Source organism: Macaca fascicularis, chromosome 6 (genome assembly GCF_037993035.2).
Source record: "Macaca fascicularis isolate 582-1 chromosome 6, T2T-MFA8v1.1".
Lineage (NCBI taxonomy): Eukaryota > Metazoa > Chordata > Mammalia > Primates > Cercopithecidae > Macaca > Macaca fascicularis.
The window spans coordinates 59,953,945-59,977,437 of NC_088380.1; the positions used below are offsets into that span (position 1 = coordinate 59,953,945).

Below are 23,493 nucleotides of genomic sequence, written 5' to 3' on the forward strand. Positions count from 1 at the left end.
ATCTCCTCTCCTTGAGCAGAAGAGGGAAGGGAGCCCGCTCCATAGGCGAACAGCCCCTCCGCAGAGGCGTCCTGTTTTCTTAGTGCAATCACTTATTCGCATTGCAAAATATTACATGCGTGGGTTAAGCCATTCTAGGAGCATTCACTGAGCGCTCAGAGTGGAAACGTTTATCATGCATGCAAATACTAACTTACTTTCTAGAGAATGTTTAACTTAAAAGACTAAAAAAATCTCAGATAATTCATTTCAGAATAGAAACCTCCTTCAGCTGCACTCACTATGGCGCCCGGCTTCGCAGCACCGGCCACGAGGGGGCAGTGGCCGCCGCAAAGCCGAGGCGGGAGGTGGGCTCGGCGGCTCGGCCATCGCTTGCTCTCGCCTGGCAATGGGCTCTCGGCCGTGGATTAGCGCAGCTGGAGACGTGGGAGGCCGCCGGCCCCGCCCCCGACCGGTGGCGGCTGCGGCGGCGCAGCGAGGCAGTCGGCACTGCGAAGTGGAGGCACCGCGAGCGGAGGGCGCGACCGGCGGGTCCGGGCAGCGTGGGTTCGCCGCTTTGGGGGCTCCAGTCCGCGCGCCAGGGTCGAGCTGCACCGCGGGCTCCTTAGGTGGGCCTCGGCTCGGGACGCCGGGAGTCGGGACCGCTAGTCAGGGCGCCGGGACCATGGCGTTGCGCGCCCGGGCGCTGTACGACTTCAGGTCTGAGAACCCGGGCGAGATCTCGCTGCGGGAGCACGAGGTGCTGAGCCTGTGCAGCGAGCAGGACATCGAGGGCTGGCTCGAAGGGGTCAACAGCCGCGGCGACCGCGGCCTCTTCCCAGCCTCCTACGTGCAGGTGATCCGCGCCCCAGAGCCCAGCCTGGCGGGAGACGGCGGCCCGAGCGCCCCGGCACGCTACGCCAATGTGCCCCCCGGGGGCTTCGAGCCCCTGCCCGCCGCGCCGCCCGCCTCCTTCAAGCCGCCGCCAGACACCTTCCAGCCGCTGCTGCAGCCACAGCAGGCGCCGCCTCCGAGCACCTTCCAGCCGCCAGGCGCGGGCTTCCCGTACGGTGGGGGCGCCCTGCAGCCGTCGCCTCAGCAGCTCTACGGCGGCTACCAGGCCAGCCAGGGCAGCGATGATGACTGGGACGACGAGTGGGACGACAGCTCCACGGTGGCTGACGAGCCGGGCGCTCTGGGCAGCGGAGCATACCCGGACCTCGACGGCTCGTCCTCGGCGGGTGTGGGCGCAGCCGGCCGCTACCGCCTGTCCACGCGCTCCGACCTGTCCCTGGGCTCCCGCAGCGGCTCGGCGCCTCCGCAGCACCACCCGTCGGGGGCCAAGAGCTCGGCCACAGTGAGCCGCAACCTCAACCGCTTCTCCACCTTCGTCAAGTCCGGCGGGGAGGCCTTCGTGCTGGGGGAGGCGTCAGGCTTCGTGAAGGACGGGGACAAGCTGTGCGTGGTGCTGGGGCCCTACGGCCCCGAGTGGCAGGAGAACCCCTACCCGTTCCAGTGCACCATCGACGACCCCACCAAGCAGACCAAGTTCAAGGGCATGAAGAGCTACATCTCCTACAAGCTGGTGCCCACGCACACGCAGGTGCCGGTGCATCGGCGCTACAAGCACTTCGACTGGCTGTACGCTCGCCTGGCGGAGAAGTTCCCGGTCATCTCCGTGCCCCACCTGCCCGAGAAGCAGGCCACCGGCCGCTTCGAGGAGGACTTCATCTCTAAGCGAAGGAAGGGCCTGATTTGGTGGATGAACCACATGGCCAGCCACCCGGTGCTGGCGCAGTGCGACGTCTTCCAGCACTTCCTGACGTGCCCCAGCAGCACCGACGAGAAAGCCTGGAAGCAGGGCAAGAGGAAGGCCGAGAAGGACGAGATGGTGGGTGCCAACTTCTTCCTGACCCTCAGCACACCCCCCGCCGCTGCCCTTGACCTGCAGGAGGTGGAGAGCAAGATCGACGGCTTCAAGTGCTTCACCAAGAAGATGGACGACAGCGCGCTGCAGCTCAACCACACCGCCAACGAGTTCGCGCGCAAGCAGGTGACTGGCTTCAAAAAGGAGTATCAGAAGGTGGGCCAGTCCTTCCGCGGCCTCAGCCAGGCCTTTGAGCTGGACCAGCAGGCCTTCTCGGTGGGCCTGAACCAGGCCATCGCCTTCACCGGAGATGCCTATGACGCCATCGGCGAGCTCTTCGCGGAGCAGCCCAGGCAGGACCTGGATCCCGTCATGGACCTATTAGCACTGTATCAGGGGCATCTGGCCAACTTCCCGGACATCATCCACGTTCAGAAAGGTAAAGCCTGGCCCTTAGATCAGGTGATATGGAGTGTATTGTGCAGGCTGAAAGGGGCGACTTCGACAGCAGTACTACTGTGGGTAGTAGTACTGGTAGACTCATATTCTACCGGTGGGGAAGCGAGCAGAGACGTGGACGCCTGGCTCTTTTCCCGAGTGTAAGGTGGATTGCTCGACAGGCAGCTTCCTCCTCGAGTATCTCCCAGTAGGGAGTGAGTACTCTTTCTCGAAGGTTCAAAGAGTACCTTTGATAAGAGTGCTATAGTTTTAGAGTTTGAATAGTTGAGTAATGAGCTGCTCAGATCTGTAATCTTCAGACGAGGGTAGAATTAGAAGGGGACCCAAACCATGTTGGGCATCTCTTTGAACACTGCACTGTCACTTAGTGATCGGTTTCAAAAAGCGAGGAAATAGTGGAGAAGAACGGATGTCTGTAAATAAAGAGAAATCTGCTTTCACCCTGCCACACCTCTCAATCTCTGCTTCGGTAGAGGAATTAAGATCAATTCTCTGAGCTTAAGAACTTCCTGCAAAGAATTCTTGCCTGCAACCTTCGCGAAGTAAAGTAAAAACCCTAATTTACTTTGTGAAGTGAAGTAAAAACCCTAATTTTAGGAAAAGCGTACTCATTTTGAGTTTGGAATCATTAATGTACTGAAATTGAGAACGTTGTTTAGGAAAATTGTATAGGGAAACGACGTAGAGTGAATATAATCTGAGGATTGGATCTGAGAGCGGCGTTACTGGTATCCCTGTAAGTTAGCTGTCCAACTGTCAGAGTTCATGAGTTATTAATAGTTGTTAGTGTCTCTGACCTTTGCTAAAGCACTGGAATTTGCAAATTAAAAAAAATATATGTAGCAGTAGTCCTTGTCTTAACATTTCTCACTAATGTGCATTCTGATATAATGCCTTGATTGAGAGAATGGGGAGGTGTGGGAGTTAGTGAGGCAGTCTTGCCTGTGAAAGTCCAGTGTAGGGGCGGCTAGGCAGCAGGGAAGCCTACTGTCCCTGTTTCCTGAGCAGGTCTGGCCTTTACTGATGAAATGCTCACTGCCTTTCTTGTGGGCCAGTCCGTTTATGAGCAATCCTAATCTCTGGCATGTCTTTTCTTGCATTGAACTGAAGTTTGCCTCCCTTGATTGTCTTTCTGTTCCCTGGGACCGCCTTCAGACATTTGGAGACAGCAGTCTCGCTTCCTTCCTCTCTGCTTCTCTCCTTCCCCTTCCAAATGTGTGACTGGTCTTCTGACTCTTATGGGGAAAGGGGCTTGCTGGGAGAATGATCAAACGCTTTCAGTCTTGTTGCTGCTGCTGAAAGGGAGTACCCTGGACATCAGTACTAATTTTAGTAGAGAGCGGTAACTTTCTTGGCAATTTGCAATTTGTAAATGCAGTCTAATATTGAATTCGCTTTTTGTGCAATCACATTGCTGTTGGCCTATATTAAACCTGTATTTACATTCCCTATGCCTTTTTTAAAAAATGTAAATTATTATGAATCTTTGACTTTTTTGACTGATGTTGGTGGAACTCCCTTTGTGAGCCTTAATGGAGGGACTTAGCGTTTAAATTCCATTGTGTTACATCATTCTGGACCTATGCTGGCTGCCCTTTTACACATTTCTGTGAGTTTGTGCAAATTACCAGTAAATAGTTGAAAGGATGGAACCAAGTACAGACACTTGGACATGTGTGCTGGGCCGCCGGTGTCTGTCTACTTTAGGTTGGCATCAGTTCATTCACTGTCAATCACACCATGCACTCAAGCCTTTGTCAAGTGGCCTGCTTTTGAAATTATGTATTAGAAAAAGTATGGTGTGTGTTCTAATATCTATTTTGAGTTTATAGCAATGGTCTACTTGATCTATTAAACCATCTGGTTATGGCCAGGATCATGCCTGTAATCCCAGCATTTTGGGAGGTCGAGGCAGGAGGATTGCTTTAACGCCAGGAGTTTGAGACCAGCCTGGGCAACATAGGGAGATTCCCATGTCTACAAAAAATAAGGAAGTTAGCGTGGCATGGTGGCTCATACCTATAGTCCTAGCTACTAGGGAGGCTGAGACTGGAGGATTGCTTGAGGATAGGAGTTTATTTGAGGTTGCAGTGAGCCATAATTGAACCATTGTCCTCCAGCTTGGGTAACAGAGCAAGACCCTGTGTCCAAAACAAAAAAAACAAAAAATATGTAGTTTATTTACTTACTTATTTATTTATTTTGTAGAGACAAGTGTCTTGCTATGTTGCCCAGGCTTGTCTCTAACTCTTGGGCTCAAGCAATCCTCCCAGCTCAGCCTCCCAAAGTGCTGGGATTACAAGCGTGAACCACCGTGCCCAGCCTAGTTTATCTTTTTTTAATTATAGAACTGGATTTGTCTCCTGTCACTTGGGATTTGAAAAACTTCCTTCATTAAAACCAGTATCATTTTATGTGGCTTAAACAGATTCAAGAGCACTAAACATAATCTCTAGGAACTTTGAAAAGAACAGCAGTTGATATTCAGTATAGTTTGTTTCTGCTGTAATCTTGGTGTGTAATGTACAGTGAGCCTGTGTCCCTAGATGACACATCTTTAGAAAGTACTACCATTTAAAGTGACAGTGCGCAGCACATAAGGCTAAAAGCATTTGCTTATAGCCAGTGTTTATCAAGGATGCTAGTGTAGGCCATTTTTAGGAGTATAGATGAGACAAATATCATAAGCCAGGATAAAAGCTTTTTGAGCGTATTCAGGACTTGTGATTGTAAAGAGCACCTCAATTCCATCACCTCCCCCACTCCAACTGTTACACACTTGAAATATGGCTAATGTGACTAAGGAACTGAATATTGGTCAACAGAGATGATAGAACTTTTCCATCAGTGCTGAAAGTTCTATTGGGCAATGCTGTGTTAAACTGCTGGCTGCAGTTTAACTATCAACCCCATCGTAAGCTTCTCCAGCAAATTATTATCTTTTAATGTACCTTCCTGATAGCTTGATTTTTGCCTGGTCATCTCATGGCACCTCCTCCTTCCCATGTAGGCTTAATTAATAAAAACTGGGAAGGGGAAGCAAGTCCTGCTAGACTCTTCTTTGCTGAACTTCCCAGGCACTCTGCCTGAGTGACATTTCAGTAGTGTGAGCATCTCTTGCAGTGTGCCTTTGTGTCCCATTCAGAAAACACACTGGTTTCGGGACGGATGTCTGAGGCCATCCTGGTGAGAACCCAGCTACAAAATGAGGGTGGAAAACTCGAATACTCTTAAATGTGGTGGGCTGACATTTTCCTGACTGTACTAAATACTGAACCCATTCTTTAATAATGGTTTTAGTGTACTCACTTTCTGCAAAAGTGAAGAAAGCGATACAGTTCCCTCAGCCAAAAGAGAATTCTGGAATTTTGATTTTTTTCCATCAATGAATGGAGTCTTAGATAAACAGAACTATTTAGGTTAATGGAGTTGAGCGAAGAAAGATGGTAGTTTGCTGTAGTCTGCAGTACATTAGATGGGAATTCAGAATCTACTAAAATTTTATTTGTGTTTTGCTTTGACCTAACAGGAGTCCTTTAAGTTCTTTGTTCATAGGCAGCTCATCGATCCCCGACTAGGCAGTGTGCCCATGTTTGTCACCGAAATGTAACCCTTGTGGTCTTGATTTTTTTTTCTTAAGTGATAGCATTTTATTTTCTCCCTTTTTATCATGCCTGTCTGCAGTATATCTTTATGGTGTTGATGTTGGTGAGTTTGGGGTAGTACTGAGGAATATATTTTATTATTACTTTCTTGGCATATTCAGTTTTGTTTCCAAAGATGTGATTGATTTCTAATATTTAATAAAGCTAAATCTAGGGGCAGCAAGTTGAGGTTTAAAAGCTTTAGGTTTACCTCTTGGGGTTATTGCAAAAAGGAAAGACTATAAAAGATGATGAGAAATACTGGTTTCATCCTTGTTTAGGAATTTGGACTAAATAAAGATGGCTAGAGGGAGTTCCTTTAAGTGAAATGTCTTTATTCTAGAGAAAAGGTGTATAATAATGTTAAATTGATTTGTCGGTTTGGGCTGTGTAAAGTAAATCTAGTATTTACTTTACTAGATAAGTAAATAGGAAGTCCTGTTTTCTGTACTCTTAAATATACAAAATCTACTTCATTGCTCTCTTAAGTGTCCCAGATGGAGCCTTTTTTCAATAAAAAATAGCCCCAGGACCTCAGGAATGGTATACCAGTAGTGGGCCTATCAGTCTTGCTGGGTAGAATTTCACCATTGTGCTTCCTTTTACTACTAGTAGAGTTGGCCTCATGTCCTTCAGACATTAATTAAAGATAGCTGGAGTCCCAGCAGGGCACACAAGGTAAGGCTGGGCCACACTGAGACCTTCCCTGTCTGCTCCCCATTCTCCTGTAGCTAAAAATAGCCCTGAAAAGGTGGTGCCAGGAATACAGAAAAAAGCTCTAAGAAGTCAGGGCAAATTGCAAATTCATCCTTATTTTTGAAACCTCTGGGCTAGAAATTGAGGCTGTTCATTCTTTTTGTTTTCACTCCATCTTTAGTTGAACCCATTTCTCCTCTCTGCTGCATTTACCCCCAGATGTTCTCTAAAAAGACTTCATGTCTCTAAAAAGAGAACAGGTCTGGGGCTTACCCTTTGCCCCAGTTTGTGTTTTCTTAGGGAAAATAAGGTAACCTTTAGTGCTTTTGAAATACATGACTCAGTTCCTTGGTTAAAATATAAATGTGACTGCCCAAGGACAGTCTTGGGCATGAAACTGGGTGTGGGCACTGCTCACACCACCCTGTCAGGGGTTTCTCAGACTTCTTTTTTGAGCCACATAGCCTTCAGAGTCACACCGATCACAGAGGGACTGAAGGGAGGCAGAGGACCTGCACTCCCACCCTCCTCCCAGTAACTCAGGGAGCCTAGGGGGTTTCCTTGTTCAGAAATGTTGTCCTGTCTGGCCATCTTAGGACTTCCAAGCATGACGCCAGAACCCAAACAAGTGAGAAGTTCTGTGATTCACTTACAAACCCTTCCCTTAAACTATTTAACATGTTCCTTCTCTTCGGTCTGAATAAAAAACTATTATTGTATTGCCTCATGTATTTTTAAATCAAAGTTTAAATATCAAGTTAGATTTAATTTGCCATATAATTTTGAAGCTCCATATCATTAACTAAAGGATTATAAAGTGGCAGAGTAATGCTGAGCTCTGTTTGACGAGATTATATCCGGAAGGCAGATGTGTATCATATCCCACATTTATACAACACCAACTAGAATCTGGCCGCTCTGCCGGTGTCTGCAGGAGGGCTGGGTAGGCCTCTGGTCTTTAGTGAGTTCTTTGACTAGCTATAAAGACAGGTCAGTCAGTCTCGGCAGTTCCTTGTGCCAGGTTTCTGAGAGCCTGGTGGATGGGCCAGTCTGCCCCAGAAGTTGCACCAAGGGGATGAGACTAGGCTGGGTCTGCTGAGAGAGCTGTGCCAGTGAAGGGCACAGCCAAGCCAAAAAGCTGTGGGTACAGAGCCTCATCGCCATGGGAGCTGGCCTGTCGGGACCAGCATGGGCTCTGGAGAGCCAGTGTGTGAGCGTGGAGGAGTTTTGAACAAGTTATTTTAACCTGCGTAATGCTCAGTTATCTTTGGCCAAGTGGGGGAACTTCCTCACAACGTCAGCATAATAATTAAATGTTATGGTTCATAGTAGCTAGTCACTAAATGTTTATTTTTGAAAAATAGGTGAATTTAAAAGGCAATGGCAGCTAGGCATGGTGGCACATGCCTGTAATCCCAGCTACTTGAGAGGCTGAGGAAGGAGGGTCACTTGAGCCCAGGAGTTCAAATCCAGCCAGAGCAACACAGTGAGACCTTGTATCTTAAAAAGGAAAAAAAAAAAAAAAAAAAAAAAATTAGGAGCACTCTCCTTTGAAGGACAATTTCAGTAATCTTATCATCCCTCCTGGCAAACTATTGCCACCCGAATTGCAGGCAAAAGTACAAAAGCTCAAGGAGTCTTCAGTCTAGCAATTAAATATCTACTTTAATCAGTTTGCCCTGTATTGCACACCGGAAGTAATGGTAACTGGGATAAATGTCGATGTTATTTGGAGTAACTGGTTTGTTGTTGTTCACATTGAAGAGTGTATGTTAACTGTCTCCTGCTGGCTCCCCCCAACCCAAATCACTTGTATTCTGGTGCAAATCACTTAACTTTCTGAGCTTCAGTTTCCTCATCTGTAAAAGTGAGGTTCATCATTTCCTAGGTACCATTTTGTTAGTTGACTTTTTAAGAAAATAAGATTAGTCTTAAGTATCCAGGAAACTTTTAGACATTGTTTCAGGCTGGTTTTAATAGTGTTCTGTCTGTTTATGTGACTGTTATCTGGGAGCATGAAAAGCCCTTACCAATTGGTGTGAAAGAACATTTATGTACGTTTAGTTCAGATCAGCAAACATGCATTGCAGGCTTACCTCACTAGGAACTTGGAATGTAAAAGTGATTAATACCTGGCCTGCTGCCGCCTGGTGAGGTTTCCCAGGTATTCTGAAGCTGCAGTGTGGTAGACAGCTGGAGCGACCTCTCTCTGACCCAAATTAATAGGACCACCAAAGAGATAAATTATGATAGTTTTTTTAAGATGGAGGCTTGCTCTGTTGCCCAGGCTGGAGTGCAGTGATGCGATCTCGGCTCACTGCAACCTCCGCCTCCCGAGTTCAAAAGATTCTCCTGCCTCAGCCTCCTGAGTAGCTGAGATTACAGGCATGTGCCACCAAGCTTGGCTAACTTTTATATTTTTTTAGTAGAGATGGGGTTTCACCGTGTTGGCCAGGCTGGTCTTAAACTCCTGCCTCAAGCAATCTACCCACCCACCTTGGCCTTCCAAAGTGCTGGGATTACAGGCATGAGCCACTGAGCCCAGCCTCTGATATTGATCTTATAGCTTGATTAAACTTTAATTTGAACGAGTTTTAGTTCATATGTCATTTCTGTACCTTTTCTTATGACTTATCTCTCACTGTAATTTGACTTTCCTCTTCTGCTAAATAAATTGTTATTTAGCAGGTAAGGGGACAGTGAAGGAAGGGGAGCTAAAATCATTAGATTTATTCATAGAATGCTCTAAAAGATAAACTAGATTTTATTCAACAAATAGGTGTGTACCCTTCATTGTCTAGGCACTATTCAAGATGCTAGTGTTGCATCAGTGGCCAAAACAAAGATCCCCACCCTTGTGGAGCTTGCAGTCTAGCAGGGTGGAGACACTCAATGAAAAACAAACACAGGAAGTAAGTTTTAATGTATGTTGGAGTTTGGTATGTGCTAGGAGAAAAAAGTAGAGCAGGGAAAGAGGGCATGGGAGGCGGGATGAAGTACTAGAAAGAGTGCTCAAAGTAGGTCTCATTGAGAAGGTGAGATTTAAGCAGAGACCTGAATCACTCTGGAGTCAGGGGAGTCATCCAAGTAGGTATCTCAGGGGAGAGCTTGTCAGGCAGAGGGTTTAGCTAAAGTGAGGCCCTGGAGTGGGCATGTGCCAAGCAGGTTGAGGAACAGCAAGGCCAGGTGGTTGGAGTTAAGAGGATCCTAGGAGATGAGGTCATGGAAAGTGAGATTTGCAAGGCTTTACAGGTCACTGTTAGGACTTGGGATGAAAGCCCAAGTCAGATGGATGCAATTAGAGGGTTTTGAGCCAAGGTATGACATCCAACTGGACATATTAACAGACTTAGTCCAGAGCAATGAGAATAGAATGGCGTGGGGCAGTCAAAGGTGGATGGAAGCAGGGAGCTAGTAGGAAATTCTCAAGTAATCCGGGTAAGAAATGCTGGTGGCCTGAACCAAAGTGGAGACAACAGAGGTGGTAGGGGAGGGGATCCCCCTCCGGATATATTTTGGAGGTAGAATCAACAGGTTTTCCTGAGGGATGGGATTGTGAAGGATGTGACATGCGAGAGAAAGAGGAGTCATCAAGGGTGACTCCGCAATTTTGGCCTGGCCTACAATAAGAATTGTCAGAACAGCAGTGGGGAGCAGCAATCAGGACTTGAGTTTTCTCCTTTTAGGTAGATCAGGCTCATGCATTCTGTTGCATGTCTCCCCACCCCAACACAAGCACTTTCAAGCTTCAGGTCTAGTCTCCTTCCTTGGAGTATCCCCCTTGGATTGTAGTCCTTTTGTGAATAATTGTCTTATGCGGTGCTCAGTTATTAGTGTGTGGGTTTTTTATGTTCCTGTGTTGTGTAGCTGTTAAATACTGTTTTATACATGCATAGCAAGTACTTAATGAATGCTTGTTGAATTAATGAAGTAAGCACTCAGTAGCTACTTGGTTGATCTTGAAATAGATTTATAAGATGTTTTTGTTTTTCCGTTTATATGATGATGGATAACAGTCTAAAAGTGTACAGGAAATAAAGATAGAATCTGGATGTATTTTATGGATGAAGTCATTAACAATGTGAGTGATTTAAAAGTCTTAGAGTTATGTGTTTATGAAATGACTTTCCGTAATTCACTGGGGAGGGGAGAGGAAGTTTGAAAATGCTTAAAGTGCCAGAGAATTAATATTGTATACCTCATGATTTCACTTTATATTGATTATTGGTGTTTAAACTTACGCATGCACACACACACATATACACACACACATTTTCCTCATTAGTAAGTTTTAGTTATAATATTTTTACCGGGGTCTCATTTGCTTAATTCAGAGCACAAGATCCAGAGAATACATTCACCTTGTTGCTTGACTTGGATGCACATGGAGCACTGAGCTCATGTGTGGAGGTACTTGCCCTCATGGAAGGCTCTCTCAGTTCCATGAGGGAAGTAGAATGTGTGCACAGAGGACTGAGATAGAAGGTAGATTTAACTTAGTGCTGCGAATAAGACGGTGCATGGGAGTCCAGGGGATAGAGAGGAATTGTCAGTTTATGTCAGAGGCTTGAGTGGGCAGCATTTGGATTCTCCCTTTGAAACATGGTCACAGTGTGACTTTTGGAGGAGCATAGGGGGAGAGCGCACTCCTGATCTTGAAATGCTTTAGCATGGGTTTGATAAGCATACAGTAATTGATAAGCAAAGTACCCAGTGCTCAGGTCAGTGAAGGGAACTGAAGTGAGGAGCTGTCACTGTACTGTGCGACACACAGTCGTGGACATGCACCATGATGTGAAATAGTACAGAAGGAGGAGTAATTATGGAGAGTGGATGGGAAGGTTCAGGGGTGGCTTCTGCCAGTCTCAGTCTAAGAAGAGTCTTGAAAACAAGTGGAAGTTTGCCAAGCCGGCAGAGTGGGGGAAGGGCATTCTGGGCCGAACCATATGGGATCAATCTTGACTGCCTCTCAGAACCAGCTGCTGAGGGGATACAGCAGAAAATGGGGCCCCACCCTGGATCTGAATCAGAATGTCTGTGCTGCCTAGACATTGGTGTTCTTTGAAAAGCTCCTCACATGCTTTTGATGTACTGCTGGGTTTACAGCTGCTGTTGGAGGTGATAGAGGAAACATGGAAGATCATATGGGATGCTGACATGGTCAGGCCTGCACTTAAGATGGACAGGTCGTGGCGGCAGGTGTAGAACGTGGTTGGGGGTTAAGTGAAATGGAGAGCTCTCACAGTAATTCAGACCAGAGGTGATAACATCCTAACGGGGGGAGTGTCCATGGGGGTGGGAGCAGGACACAGAAGGGGCTGCTTGCCTGCAGCGTGGGGTAAGGGACAGGGAGAAGTACAAAATGGCCTGCAGATTACAGGCTCTGGGTCACCAGTAGAGATGCCTGGAGATGGCCTGGAGCGGGGTCTGCAGACTACAGCCCACGGGCCAGATTCACCCAGGCACCTGTTTGTTACAGTGCTTGAGCTAAAAATGGTTTTTGTATTTTTAAATGATTCTGTGTTTAATGGTTCTATAAGTCCCCACATAATAACCTCAATTTTCCCTCTTGACCTGCAAAACCTAAAATGCTTACTGTCTGGCCCTTAAAGAAAATGTTTGCTGACCCTTGACTTGGAGGACAAGCAGGTTAGGGCAGTGGGAGTGGCTACTCTTTATTGAGCACTCACTATGTGATAAGCAGTATTCCAAACATTTTATATATGTCCTTTTTTTTTCCCCCCCACTAGAAAATTCAGAAGTGATACCTTGTCTTAATTCCATGCAGGACTGGGTATGACAGCAGTGTGGTTGTTAGCATGAAATAAAACCAGATGGGTTTGAATTCCTGCCAGCTTCACTGTGTAACCTTGGGCCACACACTTCTTAACCTCTGTTTCCTTGTGTGTAACATGGAGTAACTATGTTATTAATACAGTAGCTGATAATGCTGAAAAATATTTTTCAGCATTAATTATCAGCTATTGTATTAGTTTCCTGTGGCTGCTGTAACAAATTCCTACAAACTGGGTGATTTACAACAACAGAAATGGATTCTCTTAGAGTTCTAGAGACGAGAAATCTGAAAGGACATTGTGGCAGTGCCATGCTCCCTTTAGAGGCTCTAGGGGAGACCCTTCCCTTGCCTCTCCAGCTTCTGGTGGTTGCCAGCACCCCTTGGTTTTCCTTGCTCTGCAGCTGGATCACCTCAGTCTGTGCCTCCATCCTCACGTGGCATTCTCCCTGTGTCTCTGTCCCTGTCTTCTCTTAAGGACACCCGTTGTCCTAGATTCAGGGCCCACCCTAATCCAGAATGACCTTACCTTAACTAATTACATATTCAGAGACCCTATTTCCAAAAAAGGTCACAGTCAAAGGTTCCATGTAGATTTTAGGGGTACACTATTTAACTCAGCGCAGTTTTTAACTCCCCCAAAGTGGTGTCATCTCATTTGGTGGCTGTGAAAACTGAGGCTCAGGGAAGTTAAGTATTTCTAGGCTCACGGAGCTAATGAGGAGAGCTAGGATTCGAGCACATTATTTGCCTTAAGTTGAGACTGGTACTTCTTATGCTACAATACGTAACATGCTTGTTAGAAAATTGACTTATTCTACAGGCAGTCAGCAGCCACTAAAGGTTTCAAACTGAAGAGTGACATTTAATCATAATCAAAATAGCTATCATGTTTTGAAGACTTCCTGTGTGCCAAGCATGGTGCTTTGTGTTTTATATTTATTATATCTATTTAAGCTTCATGGGAGCTTTTGAGGTAAATGCTCTTCTTATACCCATTTTGCAGACAGGAGCTGAACCACAGATTTTTTTTTTTTTTTTTTTTTTGAGACAGACACTTTTGCTCTTATTACCCAGGCTGGAGTGCAGTGGCGCAATCTCGGCTCACCATAACCTCCACCTCCTGGGTTCAAGCGATTCACCTGCCTCAGCCTCCTGAGTGGCTGCGATTATAGGTGCCGGCCACCACGCCCGGCTAATTTTTTGTATTTTTAGTAGAGACAAGGTTTCACCATGTTGGCCATGCTGGTCTCGAACTCCTGACCTCAGGTGATCTACCTGCCTCAGCCTCCCAAAGTCCTGGAATTACAGGTGTGAGTCACCACGCCCAGCCAAACCACAGAAATTTAAACTGAGAGTTTCCGGAGGCATCCTTTGCTGGTGCACCCTGGCTCCCTGAGGCAGGGCTTTTGGAAGTTACTCCTGTTTGGTCGGGCAGAGATGAGGAGGCTTTTAGAGTACTCCAGGGGAAGAGTTGGTTTTGGAAAGGAACAGGTGAACTCGAGACACCTGCTAAGTATCATGGCAGGACCTGGTGAGGCGCTGGCTCTCCTGAGGAATCTAGTGTTACCTTAGAGGTTTTAAGTTTGGGTGGTAGAAAGTAGTGAAGCCAGTGATAGAAGAGGTAGGCAGACTGAGAAGAGGAGCAGGACTAAAAGGAAAGACAAGGAATGGGCCTGAAGGGAGTCTTAGAAAATCCTATTTTCCAGGCCTTTTATTGTGTTTAGTTATGTTGACATTTGTGATTTTCACCAGAACCACCTATTGTCTGCAGCAAGACATTTTTAACTAAATACTAATAGATGTTAGTGTGGACAATCTGCAAATTTTCACGTTTTATGATTTGTATTTCACGTATATTTTAAAACTTGATACATTTTTAGATGCTTTGTTTTGTGTTTAGTTGGTTATTTATGATTTCATGCAAGGATGTCCAAATGTGGTCAGAGTAAAGACTCTCAGCCACCGGACACCTGGGCCCTGCCAGTGCAAGGCAGCAGGAAAACCACAGGAGTGAGGAGTGTCCTTACCTTTAAAACAGCTGAGTCAGGAATTATCTCCACAGCCTCGTGATCGTGAAGGGATGTGAAGTGGTACTCAGGATAACGAAGAGTGCTTGTGCTGTTCACCAGTCAGTACCACCATGGCATATGTGGCAGTTGGGACAATGGCGTTTACAATTTCAGATAAAAACTGGAAAATTACCTGAAAACAAGAAATGCATTCTTTGCAAATATTCTGCTAACTCCAGCATGAACCACAGTGCTCTCAGATAGGGTCCCATAAGTGCCCTGGCTCCGCGCGTGTGGCTCGCCTTGCCTTGGCTTCTCTTCTAAAGAGCAGGGCCACTTTACTCTCTTCCTGGCCCCATCTAGTGGGACTTCCGTTTAGATTTATTTTAGCAGCTTCTATTTAGATAAAAAGAGAATAAGGTTTTACCTTTCATTAAAGGTACTTTCCCGAGTTCACTCTTTTCTTTGGTACAGATATGCTTGTTGTCATGTGTCAAAAGTGTTGGCAGCTTGCAAACATATCTACTGTTGCTTTTTTTTTTTGGTAGAGACCAGTACCAGTATCTGTGCACATGCCTCAGGTAATTAAAGAACTGGGCACTGCAGACTTCAGGCCCCAATTTGTGTTCTCTGAATTTGAACCATTATATGAGTTTTACTTTACAAAGTCAGTTTTTTAAAAGTTTCATTGTATGGTCAGCATTATCAAGGATAGTATGTCTACCTTATTTTATTAAGATTCTATGGGTATCAGTTCTTTAAGAAAAGAAACAATACATGGTTTTCTTTCTCATTCTCAAGATTTTAAAGTCTTCATCTATATTTGCTTGGCTATAGGCAACATTTTAGCCATCATACCCAAAAACACTTCTCAAATAAAGACACTGTGTTTTCAGAATTCTCCTGAAACTATCACCCTAGTAATTTTATCACGTATTTAACATTCATTATAGACTGGAACACAAGAACCTTTATATATATAAAATTACCAGCAAGAAACAGTTTTGCCAAATAAACCACAAGAGGTACAATCATGTGTTTTCTCTCTTCATTTTTGGAATGAGGTGAACTGTATGAATACATATGCATAGTAAGTAAAAGTAATCATGTTTTAAGGTATTTATACTCAAGTGAATATTGGTATTCAAACTGAATGTCATTCTGCCTTTAGACATTAGGTGATTGCTGAATGAAACTATAAGAACTACTTAATTAGAGTATAGCAACACTTTTACCTGAAACAGACTGATGATATCTTCAGGATGAAATCAAGCTTAGAGGCCTGAATTCTTTAAGTGATTTTTTTTTTTTTCCATCAAGCAACCAGGTTTTTTTTCTTTTTGCAATTGACTATGCTTGTCTTTTTCCTCTTCCCTCCTTTTCAAAATGGTTCAAAAGTTCTCTTTGTCATTTATTATATTTATGAATTTAAAAGTGCATTTTAAATTATCTTTGAATTTTGATAGTTACTAACTTTAGGGACCTTTATTAGTCCATTCAGAAAATTGCTTTCCCTGACGAGTTCAGTATTAATTTTGTACCCTCCAGGGTTTATTAATGTGGTCCAAATCCTGGAGCCCACTTAGTATGAATCCATGCAGGAATAGTATTTAGGGTCTGGAGGTTGTTTGTGGGTTGCTCATCCCTATGTTAGTGGCATAGGCTCCTAGGAGGCGTGGGGTACTAGTGTAGTGTGCTGTGTTTGAGGCCGGTCTGTGGGGCTTATGCGATTGCCATGGGTAGGGCATTCCCCCTTCGGCCACGTACAAGGGAATTGCCTGAGTTGGGCAGACCCAGGTTCACATGCAGCTGGACACTGAGTAAAATTATTTAGTTTCCCGGAGTTTCACTTTCTGCCTCTGAAAATGGTGGCAATGATTACTTTTATTTCAGGGTTAAAGAGAAGAAAATGAGACACGCAAAGTGCAGAGCACAGGTGTGCACAGTGCAGGCACTCCTCCGTGATGGTCGAGTGGCTGGATGGCCGTCCTGCTTCTCTATTTTAAGTGGATGCTGGCCTTTGCTTTTTGAGACGTTTTGCTCAAAACAATATGAAAAAGTAAAAATAAATATTAGAGCAGAGAGGGGGAAGGGTAATCAACAAGTAGGTGGAGACCAACAGGGAGGGAGGAAAGGGGAGGGGAAGAAGTTAATGGGGAGTTAGCAGGGAAGGCCAGGGTGTGGATCCCAGCAATGAGAGGATAAGAACCCAATAGGCCACGTTGACCAAATTAGCATTTTCTTTCAGCATGTTACATGTGCCAGGGAATGAAGAAAAACAGGCCGAGTCCAGTCTTGAGCGACTTCTAAGCAGCTGTCCCTGTTGCCCTTCAGCCTGTCTCCTGTTCTTTCCCGTACACCAGGGCTTCTGTGTTTTGGGGAAGGGCCCCTGGAAGACAGAAATCAAGTTAATGTTTTTGGCACATTCATGGTTTCAAAATTAAATAAGGTGCTTTCTTTTTTCTTTTGTTTTTTTTTAAGGGAGAAAATGTAGCTTTGGATTCCTGTTGCTTAGTGACTGGGCCTTTTGTATAATTAGTCTTAGAAGAGACAAAACATACTGAGAATAAGAGATTGGATTGAGGAAAAGAAGGCAAAGTTCAGGTACAAGAACTGGATGGGGTTGGGTGGGGACCTCTTGGAGCCATGGCAAGCCTCGTGGGGGCCTGAGTTTGGGGGCAGGCAGAAAGAGGGAAAACAGGAAGGAGGCCAGACAGCTTCTTTGAACGGAGGGCAAGGCCTTGCCTAGTTAAAATGGCTGAGGCAGTACAGTGTATGAGGGCTTTTTTTTTTTTCTTTTTTTTTTCTCCCCCTGTCTCACTTTGATGGGTCAGAAGTTTCTAGGAAAATTCTGGTTAAAATGCCTGCGGCAGTACAGTGTATGAGGGTTTGCTTTTTTTTTTTTTCTTTTTTTCCCCCGTCTCACTTTGATGGGTCAGAAATTTCCAGGCAAGTTGTTTCTCCCTGCGAATGAGAAGCAGAGGAACATGAAACAGAAAAGTTTAGTGCAGTGCAAGTGCATCTGCTAGTGTGCTCGTTGAGTTTCAGCTTGCAGTGCATTCGTAATATGTGCACATGGGCTACATGACTCAAGAGATTCACTGCTCTCATACTGTCATTCTAGAAAAAAATTGGCATTGAAATCTTAAGTGTTTTTACTGATGGAAACAGTTTAATGATATGCTATGTAAATAGTGTGATGCTTTTGAAAATGGTGCTGATTTCTAATTCATAATTTATAAATGATTTTTAAAAATTTGAGCCTTTTAAGGTAATATTAATGAACCTTGTCACATGATTAAAAATTCTTTTGTTTTCATTGTTTTATATTCATTGCAAACATGAGTAATATAATTCCTCTGAAATGGAGAACATATGTATTATAAACAAAAACATAGTTATTTCTTGCTTTCCTCATTTCAGCCTGAGCATCCTTTAGAGCTGCGAGATGGCTTACAGTGGTTAGATACAAAGAAAAATGGTAGGAGGGGGGATGGAAGTGAATTTAGGACATTTGCTTTCTCTGGAGCTAGGACTGGTGATGGAGAAGTGGGGCAAAGTACCTTTCTCTGAGCTTTGGCAATTGCACTGATATGAAAATGAGCCCTGTTGGGAATTTTACAGGTACAGAATCAGCTTGGGAATCTAGGAGATTTTGTTAATAACAAATCCTAAAACCAAAGTAAAAATATTGGTTTAATTTTCCTTTTAATTCTCAAAATGTAGAAGGGAAAGGATCCTTTTCAACAATGTAGCAGGTTCAAGTCTCCATCTCAGGCCTTAATCCACTCAATCTATGCCCACAAAAAAGGTAGTAGGTCTCCTGAATGAGGATGCCCTGCTTGGAAGGGAGAATGGGACATGCCAGGGCTGGCAGGCAGGTGGAGGTGGGGTCTTTGCCATGAATTAGCTGTGGGACTTTGAACAAGTGGCTCACCCTCTTCTTTGTAGAATGGAGAGAATTGTATAGAAACTCTTCTAAGACCTTTTTAGCATTAAAAAAAAAAAAAATCTGAGAGCCAGCTCTGCCGTTCTCACCTGGGAAGCAGCTCTGCCTAGCCTTCCCCAGAGGGCGTCTCTAGGACTGGAATGTGAGAAGGTGCCTTCCGGCTCCTTCCTCTCCTTTAGGAATTAGAACTGAGGGTTTTTAGTTCCTGAGTTCACTTTCTATCCTGTGGAAGAATTCGAGCAATCCACCAAACTAATGCAATAATTAAGTTGAACTCTCTACCAAAACTTCACTTTCAACAGGTAAACCTTTTTAGGAGGGGCTTACTCTAGGATCCTTCCTGCCTCCTTCACAGAGATCCCCTGAGGAAGAAACAGCTGCAGTGTGTTGGAGGCTCAGCCTGGGGGAGGCACTCTGGGCTCCTATTGCCTATTCAGGATCACTATCTTGGGATGTCGTTGAAATCTATTGCCTCACTTTAAATAATTATTTTTCCTGTACTTCAGATTCATTTTAAGAATGTATTTTTCAGGCTGGGGGCGGCGGCTTATGCTTTTAATCCCAGCAGTTTGGGAGGCTGAGGCGGGTGGATCGCTTGAGCTCAGGTGTTGGAGACCGGCCTGGGCAACATGGTGAAACCTTGTCTCTATAATTTAAATTAAATAGAGAGAGAGAAGAAAATTTATTTTCAGTTTTGTAACTTGGGAAAGCTGCACTACTTCACGTGTAAATAGTGTTTTCTTCTGAATTGGAAAAGTTACTACTTCATTGGTAGGTTTTTTAAAGAGTATATTCACACTGGTCTGTATTGTCAGCCTCTTATTTAATCTCTATTTAATGTGCACCTGAACTTTCTTTTCATAATAAAATCGTAATATGTTCATGCTATTCCAGATGCAGCTAACTAATGTCTGTTACTTTAGCCCAAGAAGCAGTTTCAGTTTACAGTGACATTGTCGTTGGAAAATGTTTTTCCCTCTGATTACACCTGTTTATTATTTTCTTTCATCTTAAAGCTGTTCTAACTATGAGTACTGTGGGATCTTTTGTTTGTTCTAACAGTGATGCTTTTGACCTTAGACTTCATTGTATAATTGCTCCCCCATTCTTTCATTTCCCTCTTCTGTTTTGAAAGCAGCGTGGTGGCAATATGATGTTTATGAGGGGAGGGGGCTGGCAAGGGGGCATGTTCCTCCTAAATTAGCCTCTTAAAAAGCAGAGCTTTTGATGCTATTGCCTGTTTTCATGTTGGTTCCGTGATAAAAATGTGTAGCCCTTGTGTTATTTAGATTCTGGGCAACATTTTTAGTTTTCATTTACACTCCTCTGGTTTGGTTAAAAAACAATGCAGTATAGCCCTGAGAATGCTTTAAAAATGCTCGCCTACTTTGTTACAGCTCTGCAGAGAATACTGAAAAAACGCTGTCATACTTTGTTACAGCTCTGCAGCTGGTTGTATTGTACCTCTGCAGTTGTTTCTTAGGCAGCTACAAATTACTTAATTTCTAAAGTTATCCTAGAAGTAGCAAGTCTATGATCATCTAACTCTGCTCCAATAGTTTCTGCCTCCAACGTGCTAGAACTGAAAATTTTGCTCTCTGCCTTTCTTGTGATATTTAAAATTTTGAATATGAAGATAATTGTGAAACCTAAAAATATGTACACATAATTCCCAGTTTGAGCAGTTAGATCAACTGTAAGAACCCAACCATTTGTAACAAAACCAAATTCTACTTCTAATAATAATACTATTTCACTCACATCTAGCCAACGCTTGTAATACTGTTTCTATTGGAAAAATATGTTTCCACTTTCTTTTTGATTGAACTCAGAGTTAGGAGCTAGGCAGAGTTAGGCAGAGGTGGGTAGAGGGAAGCTTCCTGGGAACCCCAGAAAGTGGTTCTGTGTGTTAGTCCCCAAGTGTTAAACACTCATGCTGTCTGTCTGTGGATCACTTGAGCTGTTTAAAAGATGTCATTTTTTTTTTTCCTGTTTACTTCTAGTCAGAACTAGTCAATTGACTTCCATAATTAGCTTACCGTTTTCATAGGGAGGAGAGCACTGATACCTTTACTGTTTGTTAAAAGGTGTACAGAAAAAAACTAATTGGAAGTTGGAAAGTTGTGAGATTAGTTTTTAAAAAAAGAAATTATTTTCTTGGGAAAAGATGTATATATTGTAAACCTTTGCAAAGTATTTTATAAGAGTTAACTTTTTTTATTTGGCTTCAGATGTTGGAAGGTCCTTGGCGTTGTCATTCTTAACATTAACAGCTCTTATCTTCAATTCAGGATATATTCAGGAACTCTCGATTTTTAATTTGTTCTAAGTATATTACCGTCAACTTGTTTTATTGCTAATCTTCTTTTAACTTTCTTTTGAAGGTGTATCTGGGAGAAAATCAATTTAGTTACATCTCAGTTAAAGGAAGTTATTTTTGTTTTTAAAAACTTGTTCTACATCTATGGCTACAATTTTATGGAGACATAATCTTCCTTGATTACACGTAGCTCTCCTTATTCTACAGATTTGTACATTTAAAGTATGCTATTTAATACCTTAGTTTACCATTTTATATAGTTTTTATTTTTTAATTTTTTAGACAGGGTCTTGCTTTATTACTCAGGCTGAAGTGCAGTGGCATGATCACAGGTCACTGCAGCCTGGAATTCCTGGACTCTCCTGCCTCAGCCTCCTGAGTAGCTGGGAGTACAGGTGTGCGTCACCACACCTGTCTAGCACGTTCTCTTCTAAATAGTTGTAGTGCTTGCTTTGAAGTCAGTTATGCAGTCAGATCCCATCTCAGCCTCCTGCTGGGTTATGTGGATGACGGTCAGGCTCAAAGACGTTGCATAACTTCCTCAATTTCCTTGTAGTAAAACTAGGAGTAATGTCTGTTGTAAAGTTGTAGTGAAAGTTAGATGGAAAATGTCTAGCATATGTTATTGCTATTTATAGCAGCTACCATTTACTGTTCAGATATTCTATTCTCTACCCTCCACCCTGCCACCATCCATAGCGCAGTGCGCATGTAGCAGGCCCTCTGAGTATTTTCTGTTGTCACATTGGTCACATGTTATCTTGGAGAAAGCCGTATTCAACTCCCATGCAGAATTGTGTGCTTCGTGGACCTATCTCACTTTGTGTCAGGGTAGTTTGCCTGCCCTGACGGTGCTTTGCGGTGTGGCTCCTGTTTGAATCTCCCTGTTCTATCAGTGTGCTCTATACATGACAGGCTTTCCATAAATGTTCACATTAAAATTATCACCCGGGAGCCCAACCTTTTGGGGACTTTTAAAAACAGCAACATTTTGTGTTATTCACTTAATAAATTCATACTTGGGGAAAAAATGAGTCTTTGGTTTTTTTTTGTTTCGTTTTGTTGTTTTCTTGGTTTTTTTAAGATGGCGTTTCACACTTGTTGCCCAGGCTGGAGTGCAATGGTGCCATCTTGGCTCATTGCAACCTCTGCCTCCTGGGTTCAAGCAATTCTCCTGCCTCAGCCTCCCGGGTACCTGGGATTACAGGCGCCTGCCACCATGCCTGACTAAAAATGAGTCCCAAATTCTTCTTGGCTTCTCTAGTATGTATGCTTAGGAAGCTTGAAGTTATTACATGCTGGCAAGATCCTGGGGCCTCAAAGAGATATTAATACTCATTGTTGTATCCGAGACTTTGGAAAATGTATGCTGATATAAGTTGTAAAAACTTTAGACTTGTTCTTTTTTTTTGTTTTTTTTTTTTTTTTGAGATTGGGTTTTACTCTGTCACCCAGCAGGCTGGAGATGCAGTACTGTGATCACAGCTCATTGCAGCCTCAACCTCCCGGAATCAGATGATCCTCCCACCTCAGCCTCTGGAGTAGCTGAGACTATAGATGTGCACTGCCAGGACTGGCTAAATTTTTGTATTTTTCATAGGAATGGGGTTTCACCATGTTGCCCAGGCTGGTCTCAAACTCCTGGCTTTGCCCATCCCCCTGCCTCAGCCTCCCAAATTGCCGGGATTTTAGGCACAAGCCACCGTGGCAAGCCTTAGACTTGTTGATTTTTAAATTGGTTGTTACGGGTGCACATCTGTAATTCTATATAACGCAATGCAGTTTCTCAAAATATGGTGAACTAATCTGGAGTTTGACAAGCTGCAACTTAGTTGACATTCACCCAATTCAAGGCCAGGTTTCAGAGCTTCTCTATACTGGACTCTATTCTCTATGGTGAAAAGCCATAGAGTAGTTAGAGCAAGTAATACTTGCAGAATATTACCAATACAGGCAATAGCTGTTACGTAGGTCAGGCTCTGAGCAGGGCAGGATCCTGCATTCTGGTCCTTAGCATTTGAACATAGGACTGTGGCTTCCTCGGGTACCTTGGATTGAAATCAGATGGAAAATATAGTCAAATCATTTGAGATTTTTCTCTTTTAATTTCCTATTCCCTTTATCATTATAAAACATGTATTTTTTCACTACACATTCTCAGTCTTTTTGAATTTTTTTTCCTGTAGTTTTACCTGTTATACTTTCCTCGTCTTGTCTTTTCTTTTCTTCTTTCTCTTTTTTTGAGACAGTTTTGCTCTTGTTGCCCAGGGTGGAGTGCAGCGTTGTGATCTCAGCTCACTGCACCCTCTGCCTTCCTGCTTCAAGTGATCCTCCTGCCTCAGCCTCCCGAGTAGCTGGGATTACAGGTGCCTGCCACCACGCCCAGCTAATTTTTGTATTTTCAGTAGAGATGGAGTTTTACCATGTTGGCCAGGCTGATCTCGATTTCCTGACCTCAGGTGATCCACCCACCTCAGCCTCCCAAAGTGTTAGGATTGCAGACATGAGCCACTGCTCCCGGCCCTCCTGTCTTTTCAACTTCAATTTCTGTATATGAAATGTGAAACCTGTACAAATATAACAAAGATAAATGTTTTACAATAAATTATTACTAATTTTTTATGTTGGGGAGATGTCTTTCTCTTCAAGCAGGCAAATTTTAGTGCTTTGCTGATACTGTCAGCCATAGTAGAAATGTTTAAAAGGCCTTACTTTCAGAGTGATGGCTTCTTAGTAGAACTGGGGTGGGGTCTTCCTCTGTCTAGCAGAGCGC

General features: G+C 44.0%; 1 protein-coding gene across 3 annotated transcripts in view; it reads left to right on the forward strand.

Moving 5' to 3' along the window:
- Window positions 1–488: 488 nt before the first annotated feature.
- Window positions 489–23,493, forward strand: part of SNX18 (sorting nexin 18) — an 83,253-nt gene continuing 60,248 nt past the window's right edge. For 2 of the 3 annotated variants that reach the window (XM_015451509.4, XM_005556892.4), the window contains exon 1: window positions 489–2,285. In XM_015451509.4, the coding sequence (XP_015306995.1) occupies window positions 665–2,285 (1,621 nt within the window). In that variant the 5' untranslated portion in view covers window positions 489–664. Of the gene's footprint in view, window positions 17,056–23,493 lie in introns of all 3 variants that reach the window. The other variant, XR_012413661.1, reaches the window with a different exon arrangement.